The following is a 13,906-nucleotide window of genomic DNA, read 5'->3' as shown; positions in this document are numbered from 1 at the left end:
GATTAAGGGTTTTATGGAGTGTGTGTGTGTGTGTGTGTGTGTGTGTTAACGACAGTATTTTAGGGTCATGGTTGAGGTTACAGCCTTCAGCTTAGTTTCGCACAGCACTCAGTGTGAACAAGGACACACACACACACACACACACACACACACACACTGATCACAAACACGAACACACAAACACCCTTCCAGTGAGTGGAGAATAATCGTCAGTCTGTCAGTAAGACAGATCCATGATCAGTGGAAATATGAACGCGAGCTCAGATTTGAGGGTGAGGAGAAAAATAACTTCAGGATATAAATTCCTCTCCTTTCCATCTGTTCAACAAAAACATCTAGAGGACAACAAAATAAGCAATTTTTTGGGAGTCTGGACTGTAGGTTCTCTGTGATTGGTGGATTACTTACGTTTGTGAACACTGGGTGTGTCCAGGCTCTTGGAGCTGTGGGTGGCATTGAGGCTCGGCTGCAGACACGCCAGCATGGCGGCTCACACACACACACACACACACACACACACACGCGCGCACAGGTGCGCACTCTCCCAGACGCACTCCAGAGACACCCAGGACGACCTGCAGGATGTGAGAACAAACACACACACAGATAAGAGACATCAAAATCAGAAAATGTGTGTGTGTGTGTGTGTGTGTGTGTGTGTGTGTGTGTGTGTGTGTGTGTGCGCGTGTAGGGTATCATAGTGTACCAAAGTTGACGCCTTTATTGAATCTATATCAATACACTAACTCATACTCCTCAGACAAGTGTAAAAACACACACACAGTCTGGAATGGCTCTGTGGCAGTGGGTGAAGTCATTACGGAGTCGACCTCCTGAACTGGAAGACGCTATCTAAAGTATCCGCTACAGTAATTAGCCACTAACGAGGTCTGCTTCATGTTCCGGATAGACAAGGTCATGACAACACACACACACACACACACAGTGTGTGTTCACACAGGCAGCTCAAATTATTGTACACTCTTTTTCTTGTGAGCGTGTAGTATCTTCAGTCTACTGATAGTTGCCATGGTGAGAGTGAGACAGGCACAGAGAGCAAGACAGAGTGAGCGAGTGAGACGGACAATGAGAGAGAGAGCAAGACAGACAGTGAGAGAGAGAGAGCAAGACAGACAGTGAGAGAGTGAGAGAGACAGACAGTGAGAGAGAGAGTGAGACAGACAGTAAGAAAGCAAGGCAGTAAGTGAGAGAGTGAGACAGATACAGAGAGTGAGAGAGACAGAGAGTGAGAGAGACAGTGAGAGAGTGAGAGAGACTGAGAGAGTGAGAGAGACTGAGAGAGTGAGACAGACAGTGAGAGAGTGAGACAGACTGAGAGAGTGAGACAGACTGAGAGAGTGAGACAGACAGACATTGAGAGAGAGAGTGAGACAGATACAGAGAGTGAGAGAGACAGTGAGAGAGTGAGACAGACTGAGAGAGTGAGACAGATACAGAGAGTGAGAGAGACTGAGAGAGTGAGGCAGACTGAGAGAGTGAGACAGACAGTGAGAGTGAGACAGACTGAGAGAGTGAGACAGACAGACAGTGAGAGAGAGAGTGAGACAGATACAGAGAGTGAGAGAGACAGTGAGAGAGTGAGACAGACTGAGAGAGTGAGACAGACTGAGAGAGTGAGAGAGACTGAGAGAGTGAGGCAGACTGAGAGAGTGAGACAGACAGTGAGAGTGAGACAGACTGAGAGAGTGAGACAGGGAGACTACACAGTTCACCTTATTCAGCAGCTTTTGTGCCATTCAGCAGTAACAGAACCACTTTTACATCACACACTCTTTCAACCAATCAGAATGTGCCCTTACTCTGTCAAAGTATACCGACCAATCAGATTTCACCCTTAACCAAAATGACCAAAATGCCTGTTCCTAGTGTATTTATTTATACACATCCATGTTCATAGTTCATACCATAACCTTTATAACTCTGACTGTGCTAACATAAAAAAGAAAAATTGATCAGTATGATCAGTATGATCAATTTGTGTGTGTGTGTGTGTGTGTGTGTGTGTGCAGTTAAATAAACTGAGCTGCTTTGCAAAATCAGATGCAAAAAAGCTGCTCTGTTCCCACAGTCTGAACACATTCCATAACCAACCAAGCGCTAACACACACACACACACACACACACGCGCACACACACACAGTATGTCTGTTTATACATCCATACACAAATCTATCCATCCATCAATACACATGTTCATCTTTCTGTCTGTCTATCTACCATTCTGTCATTCCTGTAATCACACTCATGGCTCACTCTGTCATTCCTGTAATCACACACATGGGTTACTCTGTCATTCCTGTAATCACACACACGGGTCACTCTGTCATTCCTGTAATCACACACACGGGTCACTCTGTCATTCCTGTAATCACACACACGGGTCACTCTGTCGTTCCTGTAATCACACTCATGGCTCACTCTATCATTCCTGTAATCACACACACGGGTCACTCTGTCGTTCCTGTAATCACACACACGGGTCACTCTGTCGTTCCTGTAATCACACACATGGGTCACTCTGTCCTTCCTGTAATCACACACACGGGTCACTCTGTCGTTCCTGTAATCACACACACGGGTCACTCTGTCGTTCCTGTAATCACACACACGGGTCACTCTGTCATTCCTGTAATCACACACACGGGTCACTCTGTCATTCCTGTAATCACACACACGGGTCACTCTGTCATTCCTGTAATCACACACACGGGTCACTCTGTCGTTCCTGTAATCACACACACGGGTCACTCTGTCATTCCTGTAATCACACACACGGGTCACTCTGTCGTTCCTGTAATCACACACACGGGTCACTCTGTCGTTCCTGTAATCACACACACGGGTCACTCTGTCGTTCCTGTAATCACACACACGGGTCACTCTGTCATTCCTGTAATCACACACACGGGTCACTCTGTCGTTCCTGTAATCACACACACGGGTCACTCTGTCGTTCCTGTAATCACACACACGGGTCACTCTGTCGTTCCTGTAATCACACACACGGGTCACTCTGTCATTCCTGTAATCACACACACGGGTCACTCTGTCGTTCCTGTAATCACACACATAGCTCACTCTGTCATTCCTGTAATCACACACATGGGTCAGTCTGTCATTCCTGTAATCACACACACGGGTCACTCTGTCATTCCTGTAATCACACTCATGGCTCACTCTGTCGTTCCTGTAATCACACACACGGGTCACTCTGTCATTCCTGTAATCACACACACGGGTCACTCTGTCATTCCTGTAATCACACTCACGGGTCACTCTGTCATTCCTGTAATCACACTCATGGCTCACTCTGTCATTCCTGTAATCACACACACGGGTCACTCTGTCATTCCTGTAATCACACACACGGGTCACTCTGTCATTCCTGTAATCACACTCATGGCTCACTCTGTCATTCCTGTAATCACACTCATGGCTCACTCTGTCATTCCTGTAATCACACTCATGGGTCACTCTGTCATTCCTGTAATCACACACACGGGTTACTCTGTCATTCCTGTAATCACACACATGGGTCACTCTGTCATTCCTGTAATCACACACACGGGTCACTCTGTCATTCCTGTAATCACACTCATGGCTCACTCTGTCATTCCTGTAATCACACTCACGGGTCACTCTGTCGTTCCTGTAATCACATTCATGGGTCACTCTGTCGTTCCTGTAATCACATTCATGGGTCACTCTGTCATTCCTGTAATCACACACACGGGTCACTCTGTCATTCCTGTAATCACATTCATGGGTCACTCTGTCGTTCCTGTAATCACACTCACGGGTCACTCTGTCATTCCTGTAATCACACACACAGGTCACTCTGTCATTCCTGTAATCACACACATGGGTCACTCTGTCATTCCTGTAATCACACACACGGGTCACTCTGTCATTCCTGTAATCACACACACGGGTCACTCTGTCATTCCTGTAATCACACTCATGGCTCACTCTGTCATTCCTGTAATCACACTCATGGCTCACTCTGTCATTCCTGTAATCACACTCATGGCTCACTCTGTCATTCCTGTAATCACACTCACGGGTCACTCTGTCATTCCTGTAATCACATTCATGGGTCACTCTGTCATTCCTGTAATCACATTCATGGGTCACTCTGTCATTCCTGTAATCACACTCTGTCCTGATAGGATTTTTATCATGTTCTGTCAATATAATTGACATTTTTTTAGTTAGTGTGTTTGTTCGTGCAGCCTGAATGCCAGCTGGAAAAAAAAGAGACGAGACACAGACACCACGACCCTGAGACACAGACTGAGGAGGAGTGGAGGGGTGATAATGCAAATGACATGCATGACCCTGTTCTCCACACACACACACACACACACTCACACACACATCCCTGAAGCAGCAGGTTGACTGCTGTTACAATGCTAATGAGACACTATTCATCTGATGGCATGCAGACAGACAGAACGGAGAGAGGGAGAGAGAGAGAGAGAGAGAGAGAGAGAGAGAGACTCACACATACACAGAGATACATTCAGACAGACAGAAAGAGATGCAAATAGAAAGACAGAGAGAGAGACAGAAAGAAAGAAAGAAAGAAAGAAAGAGAAAGAGAGACAGAGAGAGACAGACAGATAGAGAGAGAGAAACAGAGAGAAAGACAGACAGATAGAGAGAGATTTAATGAGGGTTTTCCTCATGCTGACTGAAGATAACCTCTTAAGGGTCAAATAAGGACAGAGTGAGACAGACATGAATTAAAAGACAGTAAAAGTGTGTGTGTGTGTGTTCAGTGCAGTCACATATCAGACTATCCTGACACACAGACAATTTACAGCACACTCACCCACACACAGAGCTGTTACAGCCCCCTATTTAACGTATCTGAGGGCGAATGCTAGCTGCCTAAATCTTATTAACTGTGAGGGAGGGGGCGGAGCCAAGTGACATGGTTACAATGACAGACAAGACAGACAGAGTCAGACAGACAGACAGAGAGTCAGACAGACAGACAGAGAGAGACAGACAGACAGACAGACATAGAGTCAGACAGACAGACAGAGAGAGAGACAGACAGACAGACAGACAGTCAGACAGACAGAGAGTCAGACAGTCAGACAGAGAGTCAGACAGACAGACAGAGAGTCAGACAGAGAGACAGACAGACAGACAGAGAGTCAGACAGACAGACAGACAGAGAGTCAGACAGACACACTGGAGGATCTTAGAGCACTGTTAAATCCTGAATGGAGTTAGGCGTTATAATATATTACTGTATTCTGATAGCTACTAAACAGCGTAAATAATTAGCATGCTAAAAGTAAACACTCAATATTGCTAGATTGTTAGATCTGACTCAGCGATGTCCACATATTTATTTACGTACAGCTCCACTTTACAGACTGCAAAAAGCCCAATCTCACACACACAGACACACACACACAAAGGCTAATCACACACAGACAACAACAGAACAGAGATTAGCGCTTGTTTGGAGACAAGGTGACCTCGTCTCCTGAGGGGCGGCAAACACACAATAGAACTCTCACAAAGCCAGACGCGCACACACACATACACACACACACACGCACACACACACAGAGCTATGCAGTGAGTCTGTCACAACGCCTCAGAGAGACACTAACGCTAAACCAGAGTGATGTGTCTCTTTACAGCTTTGTTGTGACACAGAGAGAAATACAACTGTGTGTGTGTGTGTGTGTATGTGTGTGTATGAGAGAGACAATTTTTTCCTGTGAAAACAGACACCAATTACTTTCAACAAAGGCAATTAGCGTGTTAGCAGAGTTTGTGTCACCTCTTTCTCTCTCACAAACACACACACACAAAAAGCCCTGAGTTGAGTTTTTTTCCAGATATTAGTGTAGAATGAATGTTACCATGAATCACCTAAAACTTTATTTGAGATGTTAAACAAGATAAAAAGTTCTATTTAACTTAATTTAAGCTAACGGTAAAGCTGCGTCTCTATCAGTAGCTATCTGCTGCTGGTCAAGTGCGCTAGCAAGCTAACTAACATTAAGCTAAACATTATACTGTGTAATTTAAACAGTTTACTTTATGTATGTCACTGTCTCAGCGCATTAAACTCAGCTAGACAACAAGCGCTAACGTTTTACACTTTTTACACTTTATTACAATATCAGAATTCATTTTCAGAACATTTTACAGAAAAATAAATTGTATACTGTAGTAAATCGTGTGCTGTAGGCTACGTTTTGGCTGTGAGTCTTGGCACTAAAACGCTACACGTCCACGAGAGACAAACTACAAGCGTCACTCGCTAGTGTGAACACGGTCAGGAAACACACAAACACACACAAACACACACGATCAGAAATCTGAGAAATCTGAATTCCTCCTGCTGGATCGGGTTTCTAATCTGATTTAGTTTGGACGTGTGTATGTGGGTGTGTGTGTGTGGGTGTGTGTGTGTGTGTGTGTGTTTCCTCTTCACAAAAGGGAATCTCATAATCCTGTTTAGCAGACAAGAGAGAATGTTAAAGTCAGAGAGAGAGAGAGAAAGAGAGCCACAGAGAGATAGAGAGAATGTGAGAGACAGACAGTGAGATAGAGAGTGAGAGAGAGACAGGCAGAGAGACAGACAGGAAGAAGAAGACGAGCTGATGCTATTGTCTGCTTTCACAAAAGGTGCTGATGACACTGATTACTGCGTTCAAGCTCCTGTCAATCAAGAGAGATAGACAGACAGAAAGTGTGTGTGTGTGTTTTAAAGGTTTGCAGTTATATACATTAAACTCTACACCTCATCCGTCTCACTCTCATGGTCTCACTCTGTTCTTCACCTCAGATCACAACACTCACTAACACACACACACACACACACACACAGTAACTAGGGTCGGACTGTGCCACTTAATTCACACTTTGATGACATGAGAACTGTGTGTCTTGGAGACGCTCTGACGCACTTGTATAGTCCTTAGAGAGAACCACACACACACGCACGCACACACATACACACACACTGCCACATTTCCACAGCTGCTACCCATGAGGGCGTCTGATTGGCTGAGACAGGATGACAGCTGGACAGATGTTGCTTACACTCCATAATGTTGCTCACAATCCAACAGAACAAACACACACACGCACTCTCACACACACACGCACACACTCAATAACACTCACTACATAAAACTCAGAGCTCATAAAGAACGACCCAAGAGAGAGAGAGAGAGAGAGAGAGAGAGACAGATAGAAGAAGAGACAGATAGACAGACAGAGACATACGGAGAGACAAACAGATAGACGGAGAGACAGACGAAGAGACAGACAGAGAGACAGATTTTAGTGTCAGAGAGATAATCTAAGTTGACCTGCTTAGTTCAGCACACACACATACACACACACACAGAGCAGTTATCCTGCGCTGATCCTCACGCTCCTAATCACACACTCCATCTGCAAGAGATATAAATGACAGAGACAAGGGGTGGAGCTAAAGTCGCCTAGCAACCTGTCATTATCATGGAGAGTGGGACAAGGTTACACACACACACACGAACAGACACACATTTGCTCTTAGAGCTGTTGGCTTATTTCCACATGTCTGTTGCATTATAGTGTGTGTGTGTGTGTGTGTGTGTGTGTGTGTGTGTCCTTTTCCCACTAGTCAGCAACACTTCGTAGTTGGGAAACAGCAGCTGTGAGCCATGGCTATTACTGACTGTGTGTGTGTGTGTGTATGAACTTTGCACAGCATCATGTTGCAACTCATCGTCTCTGGAGTGTGTGTAAACAGGTTAAAATGTCCTAGTCTCACAGCTCTGTGACAAACACACACACACACACACACACACACCCTCTCATCATTCGGTTTTAAAGTGGCTTTTCCCTCACAGGTTTTGTTTTTGCTCACAGTTTGTGTTATTTTCTCAAATCAGCCGAATCAGAGTCAAGGTAGAGTCATGTCAGAAAGAGACACGTTAAAGACGCATCAGAGACACGTTAGAGAGATGACACTCACGTTAGAGGCATGTTAGAGGTGTTAGTCGTGTCAGAGACACGTCAGAGTCACGTCAGAGACGATTCAGAATCATGTTAGAGGTGTTAGAGTCAGGTCAGTGGTGTGTTAGTCATGTCAGAGACACAGAGACACGTTTGAATCACGTCAGAGACATGTTAGAGACACATCAGAGATAATTCAGAATCATGTTAGAGGTGTTAGAGTCACGTCAGAGAGACGATAGTCACGTTAGAAACGTGTTAGAGGTGTGTTAAAGGCATGTTAGAGAGAGTAATATCAGCCTGTTTCACTAGTTCTCTCGTTCCCAGAATCAGTGAGATCATCATTGTGAAGGACCAGCGCTGAATGTGTGTTAATCATCTCTGAAATCTGACTCCAACGTCTGCTCACAAACTTCAGAAAGAGTTTCAGTGTGAAACACGTTGTGTCGTCAAATAAAACACCAGTGCTTTGACTGAGAGAAGACGGAGAGAAGACTGAGAGGAGACTGGGAGGAGAAGGAGAGGAGACTAGGAAGAGACTGGGAGGAAACTGGGAGGAGATGGAGAGGAGACTGGAAGGAGATGAAGAGAATACAGAGAGGAGACTGGGAAGAGACAAAGAGGAGAAGGAGAGAAGATGGAGAAGAGACTGGGAGGAGATGGAGAGGAGACGGAGAGGAGATGGAGAGGAGACTGAGAGGAGATGGAGAGGAGACTGGGGGGAGATGGAGAGGAGACTGGGAGGAGATGGAGAGGAGACTGAGAGGAGATGGAGAGGAGACTGGGAGGAGATGGAGAGGAGACTGAGAGGAGATGGAGAGGAGACTGAGAGGAGATGGAGAGGAGACTGGGAGGAGATGGAGAGGAGACTGAGAGGAGATGGAGAGGAGACGGAGAGGAGATGGAGAGGAGACTGAGAGGAGATGGAGAGGAGACTGGGAGGAGACTGGGAGGAGATGGAGAGGAGACTGAGAGGAGACTGAGAGGAGATGGAGAGGAGACTGGGAGGAGATGGAGAGGAGACTGAGAGGAGATGGAGAGGAGACTGGGAGGAGATGGAGAGGAGACTGAGAGGAGATGGAGAGGAGACTGGGAGGAGATGGAGAGGAGACTGAGAGGAGATGGAGAGGAGACTGGGAGGAGATGGAGAGGAGACTGAGAGGAGATGGAGAGGAGACTGGGAGGAGATGGAGAGGAGACTGAGAGGAGATGGAGAGGAGACTGGGAGGAGATGGAGAGGAGACTGAGAGGAGATGGAGAGGAGACTGGGAGGAGATGGAGAGGAGACTGGGAGGAGATGGAGAGGAGACTGAGAGGAGATGGAGAGGAGACTGAGAGGAGATGGAGAGGAGATGGAGAGGAGATGGAGAGGAGATGGAGAGGAGATGGAGAGGAGACTGAGAGGAGATGGAGAGGAGATGGAGAGGAGACTGAGAGGAGATGGAGAGGAGACTGAGAGGAGAATGTTGTTGTTTTTGCTCTAGTCACATGTGAGGAAGATGAAACACAATCCCATTAATCACATAAAAAGCACAAGTGTTTATTTTCAGGCTGAACATGTGACACGACTCTTCTCAGGAGGGGACACGTCTGTAGTCCACGATTTCACCTCTCTGAGTTTTAGTTTTTTATTCATAGCCCGAGTTCAACAAGCAGAAAAAGAAACCCTACTCCTTACACAAGTTTTTATTTGGTGTGTGTGTGTGTTTATACATAACACACTCCACAGTGATGTTACACACCTCCATGTTTGTGAACCTCACCTCCTGCTGCACTACACACATCAGCCCAGGAGCCATCTGACTGACAGTGGAACGGTTTTACTAGTTGGTTTTACAGATGTGTGGAAATACTGAGGAACCTGAGTAAATCACAGTGCAGGGGGCGGAGCTTACTGAAACACTCGTGTGTGAAGTAATGAAGACGAACGCAACGCTGCTGTCTCAATGTCTGCAATTACACCGTGATGAAACACTGCTGAAACCTCCTGCAGAACATCTTCACACCTCTGTTCTGACACACACAGAGGCCACGCCTCCTTCACCCTGACACACACACAGAGGCCACGCCCCCTTCACTCTGACACACACAGAGGCTACGCCCCCTTTACTCTGACACACACAGAGGCCACGCCCCCTTCACTCTGACACACACAGAGGCCACACCTCCTTCACTCTGACACACACACAGAGGCCACACCTCCTTCACTCTGACACACACACAGAGGCCACACCTCCTTCACTCTGACACACAGAGGCCACACCTCCTTCACTCTGACACACACACAGAGGCCACACCTCCTTCACTCTGACACACACACAGAGGCCACACCTCATTCACTCTGACACACACAGAGGCCACGCCTCCTTCACTCTGACACACACACACAGAGGCCACACCTCCTTCAGTGGAATGACAGCTGGAGAACGAATGAGTGAATCAGATTTTAACGAGTGAATCAGTTTGACTCAGCTGAATATTACAGCAGATGACAGATGAATCTGCGCTGCAGGAAATTAGAGTTTTGCAATTCTAAAAATATTCATGAGTTTAATAAGACGAGCACGGATTCGCCCGAGGTGTATCAATCAATCAATGTGGACGTTTATCTCTGCGCTCGGATGGAGCCGCTTCAATAACACGCTCCCGAAAATGAAACGATCCATCAGCACCTGCAAGAGATACGGTCATGTGATCACCTGACGCATGTCCATCGCGCTGATCAGCACTGTTCAGACTGATCAGACTGTTCCTGTTCTCACTTACGTTATAGCAGCTATAAACACTCGTTCCCCAACCAGCCTCTCTTACTTCTCTCTTTTGAAGTTAATAAGAAAAAAACGCAGCTTGTCATGTTAACGAGAAAAGCGTAAACTCCTCTATCCTGACGACGTCGTAAAAAGTAGTTACAGTTTTACCTCTGACACTGGAGACTCCTTCCATAAACATTAAGTAAACATCTCCTTACAGAAAACAGCGCTATATCAACGGTTACACGTGTTTTTAAATCTGTTTATGTGCAGCGTCTGTAGTACAGTCCCTGTGAATCGGCTGTTGCTATAGAAACGATAACGTATTAGAACGAGTGCATTAATATAAACCTGCACTACTGTCAGAGCTGCTGTTCTAGTAAACTAATCAACACCTTCTGACCAATCACAATCCAGAATTCAACAGCACTGTGGTGTAAAGAACCATAACACACACCAACCAACCAATCAGAGACCAGGATTTTTCAGTACTGTGGTTTAATAACATTTTAAAAGATGAAGGAATACAGATTTTAAAGAGAGGAGATGGGAAATGAAGGGGCTTTCATATTCACACACACACACACACATACACACAGTTCTCTTCTGACCCACAAAACATCACACACAAACACTGATGAACAACAACAGTGTGTGTGTGTGTGTGTGTGTGTGCTGTTCGGTCCATAAATCAGCAGTTTATCTCTCTTATCTCCTGTTTTATGATGATCCACTTGAACACACATAACAACAAATAATTATAAGCAAACACACACACACACACACACACACGCTGTCACTTAATGATTCATTTGTATAAATACTGTATATAGCGTATATCATAAGTGCAGTGATGGCTTTATTCAAAAACATAGAAGAATAACAATAACAACAATAATTATTACTATTATTATCATCATCATCATCTAAAACATAAATACAAAAACTTTACAAAAAGGAAACAAAATCTAAAAAAAAAAAAAATCAATTACAATTTATCGCAATATTTATATCAAATCATACACACACACACACACACAAGGATGAAGGAAGGTTCTTACCATAAACTGCTTCTCTGCTCCTCTCTAGACCTCCATACAGCTCGGAGCGGCGCGCGACCTCACCTCACACACACTCTCGCACACACTCTCGCACACACACACTCGCAGGGGATTTAACACTCCGTCATTGCGTTAATAAAGTGTAATAAATAATCCGAGTCGAGGCGGGTTTTTATTCCTCTCTGTGCGGGGATGATAATTTCCTGTCTCGTGCCTGAAGCGGGGTTTACACTCCGGTCTGTGTGTCGGTTTAATCCGCGGAGAGTGTAACGGGAGTAACCGGTGTGTGTGTGAGCGCGCGCGCTGCTTCTCCCCTCCGCAGCTCCACTCTCTTCCAGCCGCTCCACCGGACTGACGGCGAAACCCGGAACCACCGCGGGTCTGGAGCCGCCGGGCCACGCCCACTGACCAATCAGCGCACGGCTGGATTTGCATATTCCCACGGGTCCGCCAATCACAGCGCGTTGAGGTCTGTTGCCACGGTGACGGTGTCAGCGTCCTGGACGTTCAGCTTACTACTGCACTACAGAGTACGCGTGAGGGGAAGAGTACACACTACAGCGAGTGTGCACTGTGTAGTGCGCTAGTGTGCACTGCGAGGGTCATTAGCCGGTTAGGAAAAGCGCACTTTATTAAGCGGAAGCCATTTTAAATGACATTTTATTACAGTCATACGTGTATTTAATACATGTACAGGTTTAAACACTTCAGTCAGAGTTTAAAGAAAAATAAATAGTTGAAAGATAATCATTTTAAATTTGTCCCACTGTGCCATGCTACTTCTCAACTTGAGGTGTGACGTCAAAGCAGCTTCACACTGAAGACGTAATACACAGACACTAATCACAGAGGAGATTTATATACGTACACGCGTAGCTTACGTTCACAACAACGAGCTCATCTTCTACGTACGTGTGTGTCACTGCAGCGTGATATTAGCGACAAGCAGTGTTCCAACTACATTCTCTCAATTCTATGGAAAATAGGGTGACGATGTCGAGAAACGACATACCCAAACAATTCACTCGAATGATTCGTCGGAACAATCCTAAGACGCCTGAGGTCCGACTTTTCTGCAATTCCCCACTCACAACTTAAAATTTCTACCTGTGATTGGTTCATTTCAGCTAGTTATGAAGGTATATATAGCTAAAACAATGAAAACGCTGGGGAGAGAAAGTGATAGTGTTTGCCCAAGATGGCGGCCCCAGCATCACTCCGGTGTTCAGCTACACACTGAAGTTCTGTTTAGATGACAGGAAGTCCCACTGTGTCATTTACACAAAAGATTTTAAGTGAAATAAACACAGTACAGGTACTGTAGTGTCGCAGCTCCAAATCTAAAGGCACTGAATCATTCCTTTAACTCACAGAGATGAAAATGATGGACAGATCTTCAGTACGGACGTGAAGAGCAGCTCCACAGCGAGAGGAAATAAAACTGTCCGGATATTAAAGCTGACGTGTTTAAAGAGGTGCTGTCCTGTTCCACTCAGCCCACGGGCAAATCACCAGCGTGTTCCTGCATCTGACACAAAGTGTTTAGTCTGCTGTATCCATAATTCATCAGTGTGTGTGTGTGTGTGTGTGTGAGAGAGAGAAAGAGAGAGAGACAGAGACACACACCTCCCTAAGCTCTGAGCTCACTGTGATCAGATTCACATCAAATCGAACATCCACAGATCTGCTAAGTCACTGTGCTATAATATTATAAACATCTTTCATTTTGTCATAATATACCTAGTGTGTGTGTGTGTGTGTGTGTGTGTGAGTGAGTGTGTTAGAGCAAAGATCTGCAGTTCTTCTTCAGGCAGCAGGTGGACTGAGACAAGGCCAAACTGATGACGAGGCTAAAGACGGATGTGGGGGTCGCTAATGCTAACGCTAATGCTAATGGTATGGTGCTTGGTGTCAGTCCTGCTAATAAAGTGCTGAACGCAGCAGCGCTCGAGGGGATTAGGACGAGGCCTGACGGAGCGCAGGAGGCCAGCACAGATTAACGCTCTGACAGAGCAGTAACACACACATGCTGCTGAAGTGATTAAAGCTGCAGTCAGGAACTCGGGCTAGTGCTCACTGAAGATAACACAACAG

The 13,906-nt window shown here is 45.7% G+C and overlaps 1 protein-coding gene across 2 annotated transcripts in view; it reads right to left on the bottom strand.

The window, feature by feature from the left end:
* Positions 1-12,187, bottom strand: part of fam222aa (family with sequence similarity 222 member Aa) — a 23,191-nt gene extending 11,004 nt beyond the window's left edge. The window contains exons 1-2 of one of the 2 annotated variants that reach the window (XM_026911394.3): positions 11,813-12,187; positions 409-575 (exon numbers count right to left, since the gene is read on the bottom strand). In XM_026911394.3, the coding sequence (XP_026767195.1) occupies positions 409-484 (76 nt within the window). In that variant the 5' untranslated portion in view covers positions 485-575; positions 11,813-12,187. The remainder of the gene's footprint in view (positions 1-408; positions 576-11,812) is intronic. The other variant, XM_053229072.1, reaches the window with a different exon arrangement.
* Positions 12,188-13,906: the final 1,719 nt, after the last annotated feature.

Source organism: Pangasianodon hypophthalmus, chromosome 24, assembly GCF_027358585.1.
Source record: "Pangasianodon hypophthalmus isolate fPanHyp1 chromosome 24, fPanHyp1.pri, whole genome shotgun sequence".
NCBI classification, from domain to species: Eukaryota; Metazoa; Chordata; class Actinopteri; order Siluriformes; family Pangasiidae; genus Pangasianodon; species Pangasianodon hypophthalmus.
The sequence above is the reverse complement of the archived record's forward strand: the minus strand, read 5'-3'. Positions and strand labels throughout refer to the sequence as shown.